This window comes from Phycodurus eques, chromosome 6, assembly GCF_024500275.1.
Source record: "Phycodurus eques isolate BA_2022a chromosome 6, UOR_Pequ_1.1, whole genome shotgun sequence".
NCBI lineage: Eukaryota > Metazoa > Chordata > Actinopteri > Syngnathiformes > Syngnathidae > Phycodurus > Phycodurus eques.
The window spans coordinates 27,605,944-27,625,041 of NC_084530.1; the positions used below are offsets into that span (position 1 = coordinate 27,605,944).

The 19,098-nt window shown below is 39.5% G+C and overlaps 1 protein-coding gene across 3 annotated transcripts; it reads right to left on the reverse strand.

The window, feature by feature from the left end:
- Positions 1–34: 34 nt before the first annotated feature.
- pik3r5 (phosphoinositide-3-kinase, regulatory subunit 5) lies at positions 35–17,917 on the reverse strand. Of its 3 annotated transcripts, none has more exons than XM_061678638.1 (18): positions 17,705–17,917; positions 10,088–10,284; positions 8,023–8,138; positions 7,852–7,920; positions 7,443–7,581; positions 7,297–7,366; positions 6,521–6,695; positions 5,864–6,032; positions 5,717–5,785; positions 4,928–5,598; positions 4,652–4,780; positions 4,436–4,567; positions 3,572–3,665; positions 2,453–2,529; positions 2,216–2,309; positions 2,018–2,100; positions 1,052–1,167; positions 35–929 (listed from the first exon to the last, which is right to left on the reverse strand). In XM_061678638.1, exons 2-18 carry the CDS (start codon positions 10,185–10,187, stop codon positions 779–781), a joined length of 2,454 nt encoding a protein of 817 aa, XP_061534622.1. In that variant the 5' UTR covers positions 10,188–10,284; positions 17,705–17,917; the 3' UTR covers positions 35–778. The 3 variants fall into 3 exon arrangements, with proteins under 3 accessions (XP_061534622.1, XP_061534621.1, XP_061534619.1); XM_061678637.1 differs by having other exon boundaries at positions 10,088–10,288; XM_061678635.1 differs by having other exon boundaries at positions 10,088–10,200; positions 17,705–17,916.
- Between the last annotated feature and the right edge of the window lie 1,181 nt (positions 17,918–19,098).

Genomic DNA, 19,098 nt, shown 5'->3' on the forward strand with positions numbered 1-19,098 from the left:
TTGTCAAATGAAAGCAACTACTTATTTAGGACTTGAATTTTAATATTTTGTACATATTAATACAAAATTCATAAAGTGAATGGATAAAAACGATGACAATAATTCACAAATATTAAAAGACACGTTTCCCCATCTTAAAAGTACCGTATTAGTCCTTTGAGCATTTTTTTTTTTATAGTGCTTCATAAATTTCTTTGTAGTAAAATAATTTCAGTCTGAGGAATTTAGCTCTACATGTTCCTCGAACGGGAAGAAACAAGGCTATTACGATGTCGATATGGTCATCTATCATATAGAAAGTGCAAAATATGAGTTCAAATACAAACGTAAAAAAAACCACAAACGTGTGTTAAAGAAAAACAAAACAAAACTAATATTTACACAACAAATCAAATAAAAATACAATATCACCACTTCCTGAACATCGTCTCAACCAAAACCAAAATGTGTGACAACATCGCCCTCTGGTGCTCATATTTATACACAGTTTAATTCATCTCAAGGCCCTGGGAGAAATTCTACCACCAAAATCTACAGGAGTTACAAAACATGCATGTGGCTTTATCGTCATGGCAACACTACATTAACCCGACAGTGTTTCCATTTAGTCCGTTGTACACATTTTGGTTGCACTCACTTTGTGCATTTATCGTTCCAGTTTTACCTCTGCTGAGTTGTAACTGGTTTAGAAGAGAATTCAAAACTCAGTCTTAAGCATTGATTCTGTGCTGATGTACAGTCTTTTCTTCCGAGTCCCTGAAAGCAGAGGTCATCAGGGTCAGGGTAGCGCTCCGCTGAAGGTGACGATAGGCAGACAGAGGAGGGAGCAGAAGGTCGGGTGCTGGGGCTGAATTTGGGCTGACATCTCGGCCCGTCGCCGCCTCCAGTCCGAGGCGCTGTCTGGTTTGGAGCACACGGAGACGTCGCACCTAGACGACAGACAGAAACACAATTTAGAGACGTGTGGAAATATTTTATTTGAGTTCAGAATTACCGGACTGTGAGCTTTTCTCGATAGGTCTTCGTCCCTGTTCACGTGTGTTGGTCTTACCTGATGACACTTTGTAGTACCTTCTTCTCATCCTGGTCCAGACATACGGCAAAGGTTGTGTCTGCAGCACCGCTGACCTGCACCTTGTCCACCTTCACTTCGGTCAAGCTCAGTTGCTATTAAAAAAGACAAGATAGCCTTGCATTTATGTCACAAATCCACATTAGTGTTAATGCCTATTAAAAGATGGACTTGTGTGAGGGAAGAGATTTATCTGAAAAACAACATTGCAAAAAGACAGTGAAATTTTTAAAAGACATCATTCTGTCTATTGGGTTGAATTTCACTGTCAGTTATATGTCTTGAAGCGAATGAGACAAAATGGAGTGCAAAGAAAACTAATACAAGCAAACAAACAAACACAGTAGGTTACTTGTGCGCTGGCAAGAAGCATAACTGAGTCAGCAACAGCATCAGGTTAAACAGTTACGTGTTTCCTCTATACCATAGATTTTAAGGCGCTCACGGTAGGGAGTGTTTCGAGACAACGTTTCTTTTGCAACTCATTCCATAAAAAAAAAATGTGCTCAGAATACTTGAAGAATAAAAAGGATTTCGCTCAGTCAATCAAGTGTGGGCTGTTCATGTTCGAGGTTGCAGACCATCATCGGACGTGCACGAAGGAAGCTCTGTCCGCTATTCCGCGGCTGAAGTCAGGGATACCCCAAAGCTTGAATAGATGCATTTTTAATATGTATATGAGTTGCAATCATGTGAATATTTTGAACTCAAAATGCTGCTTGAAATCATATTCATACAATTGCACAATGTTAAAAACAGGAATATGTTTGTGTACGTGGTAGCTTGATGGAGAAGAAACATGTTTGATTCATTTAAGTTCAAAGGCAAGTCTATTTATCAACCCTTTGAATTGGAAAAACATTGGAGATTGTGTCAAATGTCTAATGTTTGTACTCGATTAAAATGACATTCATTGTGACTCATATATTAATTGATTAAGCTCACCATGTTGTAGCTCTTCTTGCTTTTCCCGTTCTGTCTTTTTAAAACTTCTGTCATGCTGAGCTGCAGGCACTCCAACTGTGAGTCTAACAGTGATACATGCATGTATTTAGAGCTTTATTTGAAAAAAAAAAAATAAATAAACTAAAAAAAAACCCAAATATGAGTCTGAAAATATACCTATTTCTCAACAGAACCCACCTAGCTCTTCAGGATTCTTGCAGGCCTTGGTCAAATTGACTGAAGTGCACATTTTCGATTCTTTTTTGCACTGGCTCCTCCCACTAATCACCACCTGAGCGGCAAAAACAACCACCAAACTTATTATTTGGGGTGGAGCAGTGATATTTGATGATGATATCGAGAAAATAGTCATAATAGAAATGCAGGAAGCATTTTTTTGAAAACTGTAAACATAAACAGATAATCGTATCTTACCCTATTATACATGATCTCAAGCGTGAGAGGGACGGCTTCTCGGTCACCGTCGATACCAAACCGTTTGCTGGCAGTGCCTGTGAGAGGTCAACAGATTTTTATATTTACCTGAAGGTGTATACAGTGGTGCCTTAACAAATGAGTTTAATTTGTGCCATTGAAATAAGGAAAATAGCACTCAATAATATTGTGATTTATTAAAGCAGAGTAGTAACATAATTCAATCGAATGTAATGAATAAAACAGTTGGTGCGTCATGATTAAATGCTGCAATCCAATTCATGGTGCTGCTCCTTCTGGTCGGCCCGCCTTGGCCACCGGGAGGCAGTATGATGCAGTTACGCAGACAAAAATGAAGAAGAATAGTACTTCTTCTATTACTGTGACTCAGTGAGATGCTGTTATATTAGTCATTTTTTTATAGACAAAACACATGTCAGTGAGTATTGAAATATTATCCGATAATATTATCTGTCTACATGTTTCTCCTCCGTTTGTGTTGAAATGTCCGATGCTAACCGTTGGCATGTCAATGGATTTTTTTCATTATTTTTTAGCATTAAGCTAAGCGAACTTTCCTAAACCAGAGCTATGTGTTTGTTTTAAATATACCAGGTGTCATTGTCTTTGTTTTATGCTTAATTTGACAGTAAACTTTAGTGGAAGTGGCAATAAAAAGCTTGAAGCCTCTTTTCTTTTCTTTTTTTGGATGAATTGTTCACTGTCACTGTCAAGGTTGCGCTCGCAAGGCTTGCAACGTCAGAATGATGCCTCGTATCTTGAAAAACTTGTATGTTGGGTCACTCATATCTCAAGGCACTGCTGTACTTTAAGCGTAATACAGAGCTAACGTTATTTTGATAAACGTGACTGATGAAACAAAACAAAAGTAATTTCCGTTTTAACATGTCAACTCGAGCTAGTTTTACTTCTGCAAGGAAATCAGAAGTGTCAACTGTGGTGACAAACACTAGAAACTAGAAAAATAGAACTTGAATGGTGACAGCCTGAAAAAATGTGAGATGTTCCTCAGTTGTAAATGTAGTCACGTTTGCACGTCATTACGAGCGGGCAGTCACGCTTTGCCCAGGATCCAGTCGTTCATTGTCATCGGCTCACCCATCGCCTTGATGGCTCTGGTCCCTGCGGTGTGACCCAGCTCAAGGGAATGGACGAACACCTCCGTCCGTCTCTCTCCACTGGCGAACGTCAACTACAGCACAACAAAATGAAGAGTTCAAAAATGCCAAAGCAGACACCTCCATTTTTTCGTCGATTGACTTCAGTGATATCGCAGTTGTTTTTTTTAAACTTCTGGTTCCATGTTAAAGCTAATCATTTTTATTTAGAGTGTTCAAAGATAATGTGTATTAAGCAATTAAGAGGCTAATTGGAATAAAATCTAAAACAAACGTCAAACAAACGCAATCCCTGCTTTTCAAAGTGACGACAGGAGCGTTCGGGACTCCGACGAGTTTCAGGACATCATCTCTCTTGGACTGTTTCCCACAATTATCATAGTTTACGCTGACGCTCAGTGATTCTCAACCCGTTTTGGGTGGGTCGCGGACAGCTAATAACAAATTACATTGCTCGTATTGGTATTCTGATTTTTTTTTTTTTTATTGGAGTACAGACGTGTACTGCAAGTTCCCACGTGGAACATATTAGATAAACGACAGGAAATGTTACTCGCTTGTGCACGAATCACCAGTTTACAAATACAGTGCAGCTCAGCCTCAGGCTAACAGGCATCATGGCTAGCAATATGCTTTTGGTGGTATGAAGGGCTCGAGAGTGCGAGCAATTTGATCACACGCGCGCCCCAATTTCTTAACAAGGCGCCTAAAAACAATATAAGGGGTCGCACAGATACAGCTTTGAAAGTATATATCGAGGTCTCTAAACTAATTAGAGATAGTGAAGGGCGGGACCCCCCTCTGATTGGCTACGGTCGTGTGTGTGTGTGTGTGTGTGTCAAACCTCAGCTTGGTAGAGTTGGATCAGAGCAGGCCGTGCTGCAAAACGACAATAATAGAGGACCAGGTCAGCAAGAATGGGCAGCCGTTGTTCATATGAACTGTCATAGGACTCTGTCTCGGTCTTGGATGTTTGCTGTAGGACAGTATAGTCATTTTGAATTCCCGAATAATAAATGAAATAGTACGAATCCTTAGGTTTGTTGGAAGCGGTTTGTACCTGACAGACGATACTGGCGGGCAACTTCAGCAGGCTGAGCGTGTTTCTTTCGTACCAAGGATCCAGCATCCCGAGGAGATGGGCGATGTCATTCGTGCTGTCCTCTGCTCCATTAGGGCTAACAACATCCTGTTGGGGTGAAAGTATCAATAATTCAGTTCAATTTTATTTATAAACAGTGTTATTATGATCACTGGTGAGCTACAGTAGAGCCTCTCCAACTGTACAGGAATACATCGTGGTATTGTGGGCAGTTTGAAGACGAGTTGAACTTACATTGATTCCTTTGGGACTGGGAGAGGTGAGACAAGCTTGCCCCGCTGCTGAGTCTCTCTTAACAGGCACAAAGTAGAACTGCATTTTGAAGGCCCTGCTGAGACGAGGACAAGCGTTCTCCTTTTGTCTCAGGCTGCTGTAGGCCCGCGCCACCTTGCCGGCGACGTGGTCGGCGCCGAACACCACCACCCTCAGCGTGGCGCTCTTGTCGTCCTCGTCGCAGCTGAGGATGGGCCGCCTCCTGAAGCAAACCTGTCTGACGGTTTGATTCTGCAGAGCCTGGGAGGAGGAGGGCTCGGGACTGCGGAGCTGCACGTGGTGGGGGAGCGAGTTGGAACGGATCTCCCGCACCACAGAGAAGTCTTTGGATTCCGTGTATCCCAAACTTTTGGTGCGGTTCAACGACCTGGGCTTCCGGAGGAGGCGGTACAAGTGCTGGCTGAGCCGAGCCGGAGACTTGGCGGGCTTGGGCGAGCTGACGGAGTCGTCGGAGTCCTCAAAAAAGTCACTGTCTGCTCCGGAGTTGAACGAGGGAGCGTAGGACTCCGACACTACGGACAAGGTGTCATGGCCTTCATCGTCCTCTATGTCCACCTTGTCCTCATCCTCTTTAGGGTGCTCGCTGGTGGACAAGTCCTGCGGCTCGTCCTCCAGAAGGGTGTTAAGGACATCTGTGGGTATGAAAGCACATTAGTAACCATCCATCCATCTCTCCATTTTCAATAGCGCATACAAGCAATTCAAATGTCAATTATTCCCATATTATCTATCCACAGTGAAACACTTTACCAAAGTTATCTTTTTCCCACTGAAACATTTGACACTTGGCTGTGGGGATTGGGAACGTCTGCAGCTTTCCTGTTTGAGGGAAAGAACGGCCATCAAGAAAACTGCGAGTCATATTGGCAACTTATTTTTGACTTTGAATCATTTTACCATCGCACTTCCTTCCATTGGATGCAGGGAGGCTCAGCCTCTCCCTCAGTCCCTCCAGTTCTTGGATCACGTGACCACGTCCCTTCAGGGGATCGCTCATGGCTGCTGCCGTCTCTAACACGCCACTGACCATGGAGAACATCTCCCTCAGTTCTTCAACATCTTTGGCCTGTGCAGATTCATTCATTGTCAATATTGCACATTTTGTGTAACAAAACAAAATAATATAGGGTTTAATGTATATATGCACCAATGTGTATTGAGAACAATACCCATAGAAATAAAGACTGCACTGATATTGTCATCTTTTGCACACACAAAAACAACAACTAAATTTGCCTTGATTTGCAAGCAGGATTCGTGGCTAGCATTTGTCATTTTCATAACAGTCATTATTATTAAATTAACGGGTTTACATTGCTTCTAAATGTACTACCATTTTTAAAATAACATACGGGAAAAGAAGTCAAGCCAAAAGTGGTGAACTGCTTCCTTGTTGACACGGAGCCATTTATTAAGCCTCAATCAGGCTAGCCTTATTGTCAAGTGGTACCCGAGCAGGTTCTATAAAGACGCACACTTTATGTACTATAAATGGAAATTCAACTCAAATTGCTACTTGTTAATGCACATTTATATTTATCCCTGTGAACATACTTGCAAGGTGGAATGGATTTTGCAGAGTGGATACTTGGTGCCAAGCGTGGACTGGAAGGCGTGTTTGATGAGGGTGACGTAGGCGTCTTTTTCCGAGTGCTGAACGCAACTCAGCTGCTCGGCCACCGACAGGAAGTCAGCGGGCACCTCGCTCGGGTTCATCAGCAGTACCGTCCTGCAGCCGTACGGAAAGAAATTATACTTAACTTGCATCAAAAACATTAGAAATACAATTGGGGAAAAAAATACAAATTCATCCTCAAACAAAGGAATCAATCAATTCGGAGACCACCGATATACATAATGTGAAAGAGATACGATTCATCACATAAAATACAATATTGCATACAATTTTAAATTGAGGAGTGCATTAACATAAATAAATAAATACATAAATAATTACTGAAATGAAACAATAAACTAAAAATATAGCTAAAAAACAAACAAACATCAAATTAAAGAATGACTCAATTTTGAGAATACTAATGCAAATAATGTGCAGGAGTGGTCAAATTAACTTTAAAATTAAATGTATGAATCAAACCATAAATACAAAAATTACATTTTTTGTATGCAATTACATGTTTTGATGAATAATTCAATTACAAATTAGACATTAAACTAAAGAATCATTCAAATAATGAGCATACTGATGTATATAATGTGCGATGGATAGTACTGGTCAATTAAAAAGCAAATAAATGATGAACGAAAAAGTAATTTGCAATCACACATCAAAGTCTCCGGTACTTAAGGCTGCTTTAACATGGACGTACATGGTCTTGGAGGACTGACAGCTGGTGTTCAGGTCCTGCTCTTCTCTCACCAGTCTCTGAAAGGAAATCCCTTTGAGGAAGAGAAAGAAACGATATTTTGACGTTTCAAGATTGGACTGACTGCGTAGTTAAAGACCAGCGCATACCTGGAGCCTTGATCTCCAGCTGTAGCGTGGAGAGCAGGTTTCGGCACAGGCTGCAGTAGGGCTCGGGCCACGTGAGGAAGCCACGGAACGCCTCCATAGCTCTCTCCAGGAGCTCCGTGTCTGGAGGACAGTACGGCGTCTGGAAATCGAGAAAAATCGAAAAAAACATGATTGTGTTCAAATAAGAAGCTGTACATCCTGCTTGGGTCAAATCTGCCCCTTTTTTCTTCTCCCAGTAAAAATAAAAAAAATAATCCAAGAATTTATGTCACACGGGAGGCTACTGACACTTTGGGATCTGTAGTCCATAATTTGATCAAGACCATTATGATGAGGATATTCTCATAACATGTGTCCAATGAACTGCATGTGAAGGTTAAAAGGGGATGATGTACGAAAGGATTTGTACCTGCAGCAGCGTGGAAGCGAACGTGACGGCAAGCGGCGCCACCAGCTCATACTGACACCTCTCCTGAACCTGTACGCGTTGGCAAACAGAACACACACACACTCCTCATCAAGGGACTTGTGTGTCTGCGTGTGTGTGTGTGTGTGTGTGTGTGTGTTTGTTTGACCTTACCTCTTTGGTCTTCCTCAGGATCTGTCGCAAGAGGATGATGGAGTTGTCGGGGTTCCTTTTGACCAGCTCCTCCAGGCTCCAGCGGTTCATTGACTGGCCCACGGAGCACATCAGCACTGGAACGCCACACGCACTTTTAATTGTTGCCAGAATGATGTTTGCATCCGAAGCCTTAAGTTACTGTATTAACTGTATTGGCTAAATGTTCACAAGGTTATCCTTCTATCATCGTCGGTTTCGCATCATGTTATAATACAGATGATTTTACTCAAATATTTATTTTATTACTTCCTGTTACTTTAATGTTAAAATGCCTGTTGTCCGCACCAACCAACAACGTAATGTAATCCATAATACAAGAAGCTGATGCATATTTAATGAATTGCAATTTCTAATTCAATAAAACAATGACATATATTTGATTTGACTCAACAATCGAAGAAGGAAAAAAGTATAAGCTATTTATTTACATTCACCAGAGTAACCCTTCCTGTGGGAAGCTTACTCACACGCACGCACGCACGCACGCACGCACGCACACACGCTTCTTGTCAGCGTCACCGCTTCCTCACAGACGTCAAGCGACACAACTTCCTCCAGCGCTCACCGACACGTTTCAAGCCAAAGTCATTGGGCTCAATTTTCGTAGACGGCGCAGCTGCGCTTAAGCGGCAACTCTGGCGCATCTTGATTTTCGTGCATTCGCTAAATTATCCATTTTCCAGTGGTTGACTACTTTTTCTACTTTTGTGACATGCTCACAAAACACGAGACTCACCTTGACATGATGCCTTCATTGTGTTTCTTTTAAGTTAGAGTGTTTCATTGTTCGTTTCAACTTATTTCTTACACTTGTACGGCAGTTACGAATGCAGTAATTTGAATTAAAACATTGCGTGTACACTTAATAAAGCCTTCATGATGATCACAGACACTATGATCCATTATCCGGAAAAAATACGAGACTTAAAATAACACTACAACATAAAGAGCGAATACAAGAAATCTGATGTACAATATAATCACGAATTGCAATTTTTAATTCAATAAAACAATGAATAATGATATAACAATAATGAAAATACTTCATTTTACTTGATTTAAAGCTACAATCTACAACTGTCAGTAGCAAAAAAGAATAGGTCATTCATTTCTGTATTTATGTACTGAATAGATTATAATACAAATATAAATGTGTTAATTTTTTAAATATCTATCAACTCCTGAAGTTTCTTTTTTCTCTTTCTTTGTTGCTTATGTGCTTACAATCACAACAATATATAAAAAACACTGTAGTGAAAAGTAATACAATGCTTTTGAAATTTCAATTTTTGATGGAATAAAATGATAAAATATTTCTCTTTTGCTACATTTTATTTCAAAAAAATATTAATTCCTTAATTAATAAAAACAATTCTTAGCGTAATTTAATTTTCAAAGTCAAATATGATCACCTGCTATCAATTTTGTGGATCATTGTGCTACTTTGTAAAAGATTATTTTGTTTTTGATTTCTAATACTGTTAATAATAATAATAACCTCATAATCATCTTCTTGCATGGCACTTACAATCACGCTACAATACAAAAAATACAAAGAATAACACGGTTACTTTCTTTTGTATTTTGATTTTTAGTTTGACAAAATAACACATTTTGAAAATGATTCAGCATGTATTTTTTTTATTTTGCAGCATTTTAATTGCTGCTACACTCGAAGAATTTATTTACAAATGTAACTTAGTTTTGTAATTCACAACATACCGTAAATATATTTTTTAAATCTTCTGCCTGTTACTATTTTTGGGGGTGATTTTATCACACAAAACGAGTCAACACGTCTTTCAATAAAATCTGGTAGTATCTTTAACTTTGGGGGCCCTTTTGTCATTCAAACTGTTGAGTGCATGTTCTTTTCCAATGCTGCAAGGCTCTTGTCCACAAGGCAGGCCTTTACACCGAGAAAAAAAATTAATTAAAAAAAAAAAAAAAAAAAATGCACACACATAAACATACAATAGTGCAAAGTGATTGTCGTGTGTCATGGTCATAAACGAGGTCTTACCATCCCAGCGGTGTGCTGCTGTGGGACTTTGTCTCAGCCCATCCAGACATCGGTCCAGAGCGTGCTGGATCCTGTCCTCGGTGCAAGAGGTGTGCTCCATGTTGCCTCACGCTCTGTGCAGAAGTGATCAAATGTGGCCATATGACGATGAAGTCGCAGCCACCGAGCAATTCATCTCTTCTGTGGAAGATGCGCTACTTCCTCACATGACACACAGCATACAAACATATTGACTGCTAGGGACAGGAAAAAAAGGGGATGTTTTTCTTTTTGAATCACACGGTAATGCTTGTGCTGCTGTTTTGTTGCTATAGTTCCTTAAAAAAAAATGTAATTAAAACAAAAAACAAAACAAAAAAAACGTGCGGATAAAACATCTTTGCACTTCTTGGTCATAAATCGGCAGTGTCAGAGAAAGTCTGACTATAAAAAACTGTTTGTGATATTTACAACATTGAAATGTCATTAATCTGCTCCAGCCTTCCCCTTCCCCAAAAATCTATGTAATTTGTTCTTCACTCTATAATATTGTACTTTATAAAAACATAATGTGATAGCATAAATAAATAGAATATGAATAAACTGTTTGTGCATCATAATTACTGGATTACAAGATTCTGATTCTGATTAATTTATTGCGGGTCCGCATAATCTGGCCCCTGGGGGGCAGTATAATACAGTCATGCAGACACAAATGACGAAAAGTTTCACAACTACTGTTAAGTCAGTCAGTAAGCTGTAGTAACATTAGTCGTTATTCGCAGAGGATAAAGACTATAGTGTATGCCGGTGAGTATTGTTACATTGTCTGCTTACATATGTTGCTGCACCTTTTGGTTTGAAATATCCGTCACTTGAAGCGCTCGATAACACCGCCACATAGATGCTATTCGCTAGCCGGATTGTGATGTCCACATTTGTCAAAATTCTGAATGACAGAACTATAGGCAGCTAACAAAAAGATTTACTTGACGGGAGGGCGGGAACGCCACAGATCCGACTATTTGTAGACAAGTAATGATAATGTTTGAAGATAATTGCTGAATACGTCCAAAGACTGAGAACTATGTAGTCCTCATTTGTGGAGATACAGCATTGAACTGTTTTTCACCTTTTCAGTTTTACTGATATTTGGGCGTGGCGTGGTTTAACGCACGAAGCGGACACGCCCACAATGTTTGAGAGCGGAGACAATGGATGGACAATGGAGAATAAATAGATTTTTCACAATTTTGAAACCTTATTCTACATGTTTGCTTTCATTAAGATGCATTTTAAATGTAGCTATTGACTTACTAACTCGACGGTGGCCCATTTTGCTGTGTAGGGGAGCCATTTGACTCTCGCAAGTGAAAGTGGACCAGGTGTGGCAAAAGGGTTTCACTTCTGTTCTTCGTGGAAGTGTGTCGAGTGTGCAATAAGGTCAAACGTGTGACACATTTCACATTGCGTCTTCAGACCTTCACGATGACATACCTGAACACGCGCCAAGGACCTGGATAGCCTACCATAGGTTTCCAGTCCAACCCGCTTGTGAAATCAAATGTGACCATTATCAGCAACAATATTACATATCATTATTATGTATCGCGGTTTGTTTATACAGTGCACGCACCGGTTTTATTAGGTACACAAGCATAATCATTAAATCTGTGGGGGGTGGGGTTTCACTTACATATGTAATAATGTTAATGGTTTCTTCAGTAGTAGGACTCATTTAACAATGTAATAATAGTAATAATAATAACAATAGAGGCACAACATTCAAACAATACAATAGTAATAAATTCAATAAAAATGTAGGTAACACCTAAAGTGACACATTATTGTGATTATTAATTTGTCATTGTGATGATCATATTTATTCATTATAATTATTTGTATTTTGTTTTTCCTCCAGTTCAGTTCTGCACCATTGCTAATTCAAAACACAACAATAGATATATTATTATTATTATTATTGTTGTTGTTGTTGTTACAGTGTAGCTCTACACCAGTGCGAATTTGCTCTAAGCTCACTAAGACACTTATTGTTAAATTATGTTTTATATACTATGATGATGTAGAAGTAGTTGTATATGCGCTTTTGGGTTTTCCATGAAAACACAATACATGTATCGTATGACCATTGGTTCTAATCCAAATTGAGAAGCACCAAATACTTCCTTTATTGTAAAGAGGATATTGCTTTTAAAAAATGTTCCATTTTAAAACATATGAACAGCCGGGTACTTCTCAGCTTGCAACACAAGAAAATGACTGGCCTTTTCCTTTTCAATTCTAAAAAAAAATCTTACAAAAAAACAAGAAGCGGACACAAACGCGGCACTTTTTTTTTTTTTTTAGAGGATAACTCTCCAAAAGATAAGTTTATTTACTCTAAGGTGGTTAAAGAGATCTCAACAAGCAGATTTGTTTCAGAATGAGGTCAGCCAACAGTCCACAGAGTAAGCATTGTGGTTTACATTTGGTTTTTGAAACTAGAAAAAAAATCCCCTACACCGCATAATAGAAAGGAAATAACTTGAACCTTACCTAATACTAGACTCTAAAGTCAACAAAAAAACTAAATGCCAGACATCAGCATATAGAGCAAGACCTCCATTCAATAAGCATCAGCAAGGATTAACTCTCCATGCGTTTTGCTTTTTATTTCGTTTTTATTTTTTTTTAGACATTGTGACTTGTTGGGAAAGTCATAGTAGAGTTTAACTATGATTATACTTCTAGGTTAACTCCATCTCCGGTCGATATTGCAACGAAAGTGCGGCATTGGTCCAGATATACAGGGGGCGGGGTGAGCAGTGGCTCCTTTGCATGAGACAGAATTGCTCCACCAAAACCGAGTGAGTTCAAATATGGTGTTACAAGTGTAATTATTCATTCTTGAATGGCAAAGACCTTTAAAGATGGGATCAAATGAGATAACATAATCCTTTGTTAATTAAATTCAAGTGACAGCAGTTGTAGGGTTAGGAAGCACACAGGTAGAGATTACAAAACAATAAATCAATTAAAATGAATCGTTAAACCCTGGAAATTTTGTATTTTTTTTTTTGTAAAAAAAAATCTGCATTGGTAATTATTACTTTCAAAAATAAATAAAGTTTTTTTTTCTTTAAGATCTAAAAAGAGATCAAAGGGGGGAAACATGTTGTAATGAGGTCCTGACATTCCAAAAAAAAAAAAAAAAAAAAATCCTATCAGATTGCTTTGATGTAATCCCTGTACTGCTCACGGCCTCAAGAGGGCATCATTATTTACATTGCATATAAAACAACAAATCATCATTTGGCCTGTTGTCAACCTCTTACTTCAACTGAAAATGTAAACATAACCTTCCATACGCCCTTCAAAATGTCATCACACTTTTTTTTTCTTTTCTTTTTGGTAGAATGTTGCAAATGTGCGATGACTGTGCGGGCGTTTCATAAGAGGATGTTGTCCCTCGGTGTCAACAGGGTCGCTTCCACTTTTTTTTTAATACAAATGATACATGTATATTTGCAATTGTAGCTATACACAGGGATCGTTCTCATCAGAATTGAGTAGAATATCAAACAAAACCAAAATATCGAACACTGGAAAGAGTCAAACTCTTAACCTCAGAACTGTGAGGCAGACGTGTGAACCACTTAATCGCCAGTCTGCTGTTATGCGTCAAACCGTATAGTTGAATGGCCTCATCATATTATTACATATACACAACAAATTGACGGATAACTAGTTTTGAAATCCAAAGTCAGTGATAATAGTTTGTCCAGCTCTTGTTCAAGTTACTTTAAAAAGGCTTTTGGTAACAAAAACTCCTTAAAATAGCTCAACGTAATTATTTATTTCATGTGACAATTTGGAAATTTGGTACAGATTTGACCAAGAATCATGAGGTTTGCGCACATGACTTGCTTTCACAAGTCACAGTCCACGCTTGGCACCGGATCTGGCCCCAGGGCCTTGAGTTTGACACCTGTGGTTTAAAGTGTAAATATATCACGATAAACTGATCATACAACAGCTTCCACTAACAACCCAAGCTAAACTTAACTCCTAGCCGACATGCAAAGCGTGATTTTTCACTTTACGATACTTCCTTGACACCAATTACTGTGCTAATTTCCTATTTAGTGACGGCTTTGGCGGCCTCTTGTGGCATCTTAGGATGTTCCAAAAAGAGCGCAAAACCAAGAATAGGTGTGGTTTTATTTATCAGCCGATAGCTGAGGATATGTTCCACAGAAACAAACGCAAATACACCGGTTTTGAAAAGTTGGATTTTTTTTTTTTTTTTTGCAAATGAGCCTCTTTATTTGCCTAATTTATATTAACTTAGAATACCCTAAATAAAAAAAAAAATATTAATTCTAACCTGGAACCATAAATAAATACAAACTAATTTTATTCAATTCACACACAATCAAAAAATAAAACATTTGCAGATGCCTGCTTTTGCATTTGCACTCTTCATTTTGACCCTCTCTTTCTATTGAACACCCACCTGGATGCCACCTTCACCTGTGTCTCTTTCTCATGCCGGCCCCCCAGCCCCGCCCTGCGAGCTTCCTCGCATCTGACGATCCCATTACCAACTGCTTCCTGACGGGAAGTGCGACTTCCCATGTGGAGCTGAGGAAGCAGGTGCCTCCCCATTGTTGCGGTGTGATCCGACCCGCAGATCTGCTCCCACACAGCGAAGGAGGCGCGGGAGGCGAGAAAAGCTGCACTTTACAGTCTATGTGTGAATGGGATTGTGGGAGTACAGTAAACATACAGTACGTGCGCCCTCCCGCCCTCCCTCCACACTTCACATTGATTGCGGCTGATATCCATTCACATTCGCCCGTTCCATTCATTGAACTGGTGGACGTCTCTTGTGGCTCAAGGAAAGGTTCCCTTTGATGGAAACACTTGAATGGATGGAGTCCATTGAGCTGTTATGAAACAATATCTCCCAGAGGGATGAAGGGAAACTTTTTTTGTTTTTTTAATCCAGTTCATCTGTTTCAACGTCAAACTCTCACCAAACTGTGGTTGTGTATTTGGGCAATGGCCGGGAATTGAACCCACACCATTTCCCCACATCTTGTTCAAATTTTAGATGATTTATACAAGAATTGTCTGTGGTGTTAGACTCTGAAATTATGTCTTTTTGGTTTTTTTGGGAGGGGGAGGGGGAGGGGGGGCACACCCAGTATTATTATTGCCGTTTTAGCCATATTGCACTGAGCAACCAGGACAAATATGCTTGTATCACTTCCGTAATCGCAATAAGTTCAATTCCCGGTTCTATGGTTATCATCACACATTTGTGTGTTCTCCTGTTATCCTTCATTTTTGGCGTCACCCAACAAAAAGCAAAACGTAAAACGCCAAGTAAATGCTTTCGATGTTTACTGAGCTGAAGTCTCACGAGACACGCATGAAAATATACAGAGGCCTGTGCAACTTTACAAGCATATTTTCCCTGAAAATATTGGTCGGGTTCTAACTAGTACAAGGTGGGTATTTTATTTTATTTTTTTTATTAAAAAAATATATATATATGTCATTCAGCTCGTTTAAGTTGCGCCGTGTACACTTTTACAAGTAAATTTAGACAAAATGCACAATGTAAAGCTATAATTAATGAGTGGAGAGATATGACAAATGCAGACGCTCCCAAGCAGGTGCCTTGGTATATACAGTAGCCATATAAATACCCATCCAGTGGAATGGTGCCTCGTGTGGCCGCATATATATATCGCACATACCAAAAACAGGCTCTGCAGCCATCCAGCCATCGATTTTCTCAAATTTGGGAGGCAGCCGTGCTAACCACTATCTCGCCGTGCTTCTGGGTTAAAAATATACTCAAGGATGACATCACAGATGTGTTTCACACTCTTCACATACAGGGACATTGACCTAGATGTGATTGTAGATGTGTTTTGCTGATAGTAGAAACACGATAAAGAAACAAACAGGAAGCTACTTTGCTGTACCAGCACAATGAATACAACTCATAAAGTATTGCAAAACTCCCTTAAATATTCATCCTTACAAGATATCTTGGACAATTGCATGTTTTCCTAAAGGTTCATGAAGGCGTGCTCGGATGAGTTTGGTGTGGAAGAACAAACCCACTAAAAACCTTTAGGATAAACTAAAACAAAAATTGCCAAAGAAACACACCAACATCTTGTAGAAAGTCTTCACAGGAATGTGGAAGCATTTCAACGGCCTGACGTCCCAATACTTTTGCTTCCACACCACCAACCATCCACACGTCTCCCCGTGACACAAACATCATATACTACTACAATCACCTCCTGCCGCTGATGTCTCAACAACTTGTGTAGAAGATGGAGCAATTTCGAAGAAAAATTGATGATTCCCTTCCTGCGGCTGGACGGGAAGAGTCTGTCGCCATCGGGCAAACGTCGCATGCGCCTGCAAAGCCTTTAAAAAGCGGCTGACTGAACACTGATCTCATTCGCAGTACGATTGTGCCATTTATACATTTAGTAGAGTTCTCGTGTATAGAATGACATTCATGTAGTCATATTCTTTGCATCAGTCATTCTGTTGACTCGTTATTAAAAAAAAGTGTACTTTTTGTTCATCTCGCCATGACAATGTCACAATTACACCCAGATGTCTATGTTGGCACATGAGAGGGGTGCAATGATATAAACAGCTCTTATTTATACCTAATATACTCTTAAACACCTTTTAAACTCTTAAACATAGAGTAATGCACAGTACTACTGTTCATTATGTATGCTGTCCTCGTATACATAGGCCTTGTAAAATGTGTTTAAAACTCATTCAATGCCATTGACGGCTTTTGAAGTCAAATATTCATGTTAACTGGGAGGGCTGGCAGTGAATAGGTGGTTAAATGTGACATTTTCTTTTTCTTTTTTTTTTAATTAGCATTTTTACAACTGGCAGGATTTTCTGATCCCCTCAGCCCTACCAGAGCTTAGCCAAATGGCTACTGATTTGAAACTGAAAAGCAAACAAACTAACTAACAAATTAACTAGACCACACTGTCTTGTGTTGTTAACACAACGTCAGCTCACTCACCACCCTGCTAAGAATAAACAGCACAGAAAATGGACGGATAGATGGATGATATCAAAAACTGGACATTACGTAAACTCATAATTTGTAATTTACATTTTCATAAATATGTGTTAATAAAAGATCCAAGAATTGTTCAAGATGTTTTTGTCACCGTTAGAATTTGGGACAAATAATCTTTGCTTTCTTTTGTCAATAATACTTCTTAGTGACAAAAAAAAAAAAATCAGATATGGTTATTTAGGGAAAGTGTTCACTCTGGTTGTTTTCTACTGTGTGCCATTTTAGTCATCTCTGTAATCAGCAGAATTTTAGATCCAGGTCATGCGTTGGAGTTTATAAGATTGTGCAGGTGTAGCTAATGTTATATAGCCAGCGGGAGCATTGTATAACTAACGACAGATTGGATTTTTCCCGATTGAAAACGACATACAACATATGATCATGCCATAAAACTGTTATCTAGTTATCGCTAATTACCGTAAGACATTGTGCCCATACACACACGATGTCATTCAAAATAAAACACCCCTCCCCTTGTTCCGGCATATTACCTGCAATCTAGTGTCGGGCATCCATCGTGTGCCGCCGTCTCAAGAGTCCCAGAGCCTCCGAGTCGACGAGGTTCTCCAGCTCAGTGGCGTCCAGCGGCCTCGCACATGCCTGAGTGACAGATGAACACATGCGCTACTCGCTGTTGCTTCTCGACGCAGACTTGCCTCACAAACAGGAAGCGTATGAACGAGGTGCATGTGAGCACAATGAGGAAGGCTGCCAGTGTTGCGGCTGAGTGTGCGTGTGTGTGTGTTTGTCTGTTGCGTGTCAAGTGTGTGTGTGTGTTGCATGTGGATTTTGAAGGGATGTTGACCTCTGATAGGAAGTCATCTGTTTGACGTGTCTGTTTTCATGCTATTCTCACACACCTCATTGTTTGGCTTTGTTCACTATTTCACGAAAAGCTGAATGAGAATTTACAGTTAGTCGTTTTGACTGGCAAAAAAATGTAACGCAAAGGCGTAGTAGTTAAGGATCACGCCGTATCACACGCGGCATTCACGAGCGTACACTAATGTTCAAATGTTTGGGGGTCTAAGAATGTTTTTTTTTTTTTCATAGCACAAATTTTTTTCTTACACTAATATCTAGGTGAGGGCTCACCAACCATTTCTTGCGTACTGATTTACATGAAAGGCTACCAGTTTCATAGACACTTCTGAACAAATTTGCACAGCAGCTGGTGCATATTTCAAGACCTTTAATGCAAACTGCAAAACTTGGTGACTTCCCCGCAAAAGTCCATTTTACCATCAAAATGAGTCATTTTGTAAGCAAAAGTGCATTTGCTAACAAAATAATTCATTTCGGAGGCAAAACTGCTCCTATTCTGACGAAACATTTTCAAAGGTGCCGCAAAAGCAAGTCATTCTCTCAAACAACATGACTTGCGTTGAAATGAATAATGTGATTCAATCAATTCACAAGACTGCGAACATTAAAATACTACTATCGATAACTGGTTCAATTCCAAAGGTAAGCACACAAAATCATCATTTTTTCCCCCCCCTTCAAAATGCATCCAACATGAGCAAAACAAATAGTATAGAAGACTGTCATTTGGAAATGCCTTGTTAGTAAAATATGACTTCATCTGCACTGATTGTTTTTCTAATGATCACTTCTCCAACATTCCTAGGAAATAACAATGTCCCACACTGATAGCTGTTTTTAGAAGCTACTCCTGTGGTCCTTGGGGCTACCTGGTGCCCACGGGCACCACATTGGTGACCCCTGGTCTAGACTGTACTTCTAAGTAATTTATATGCGACATTTGGTCTTACAACATTCCTCTTACAACTCTTCTTATAACGTTTTTCATGTAACCCTAAACTTTCGAACAGAAGTGAATATGTAGCATAAAAAATGTACAAATAAACAATCGGGTTCCACT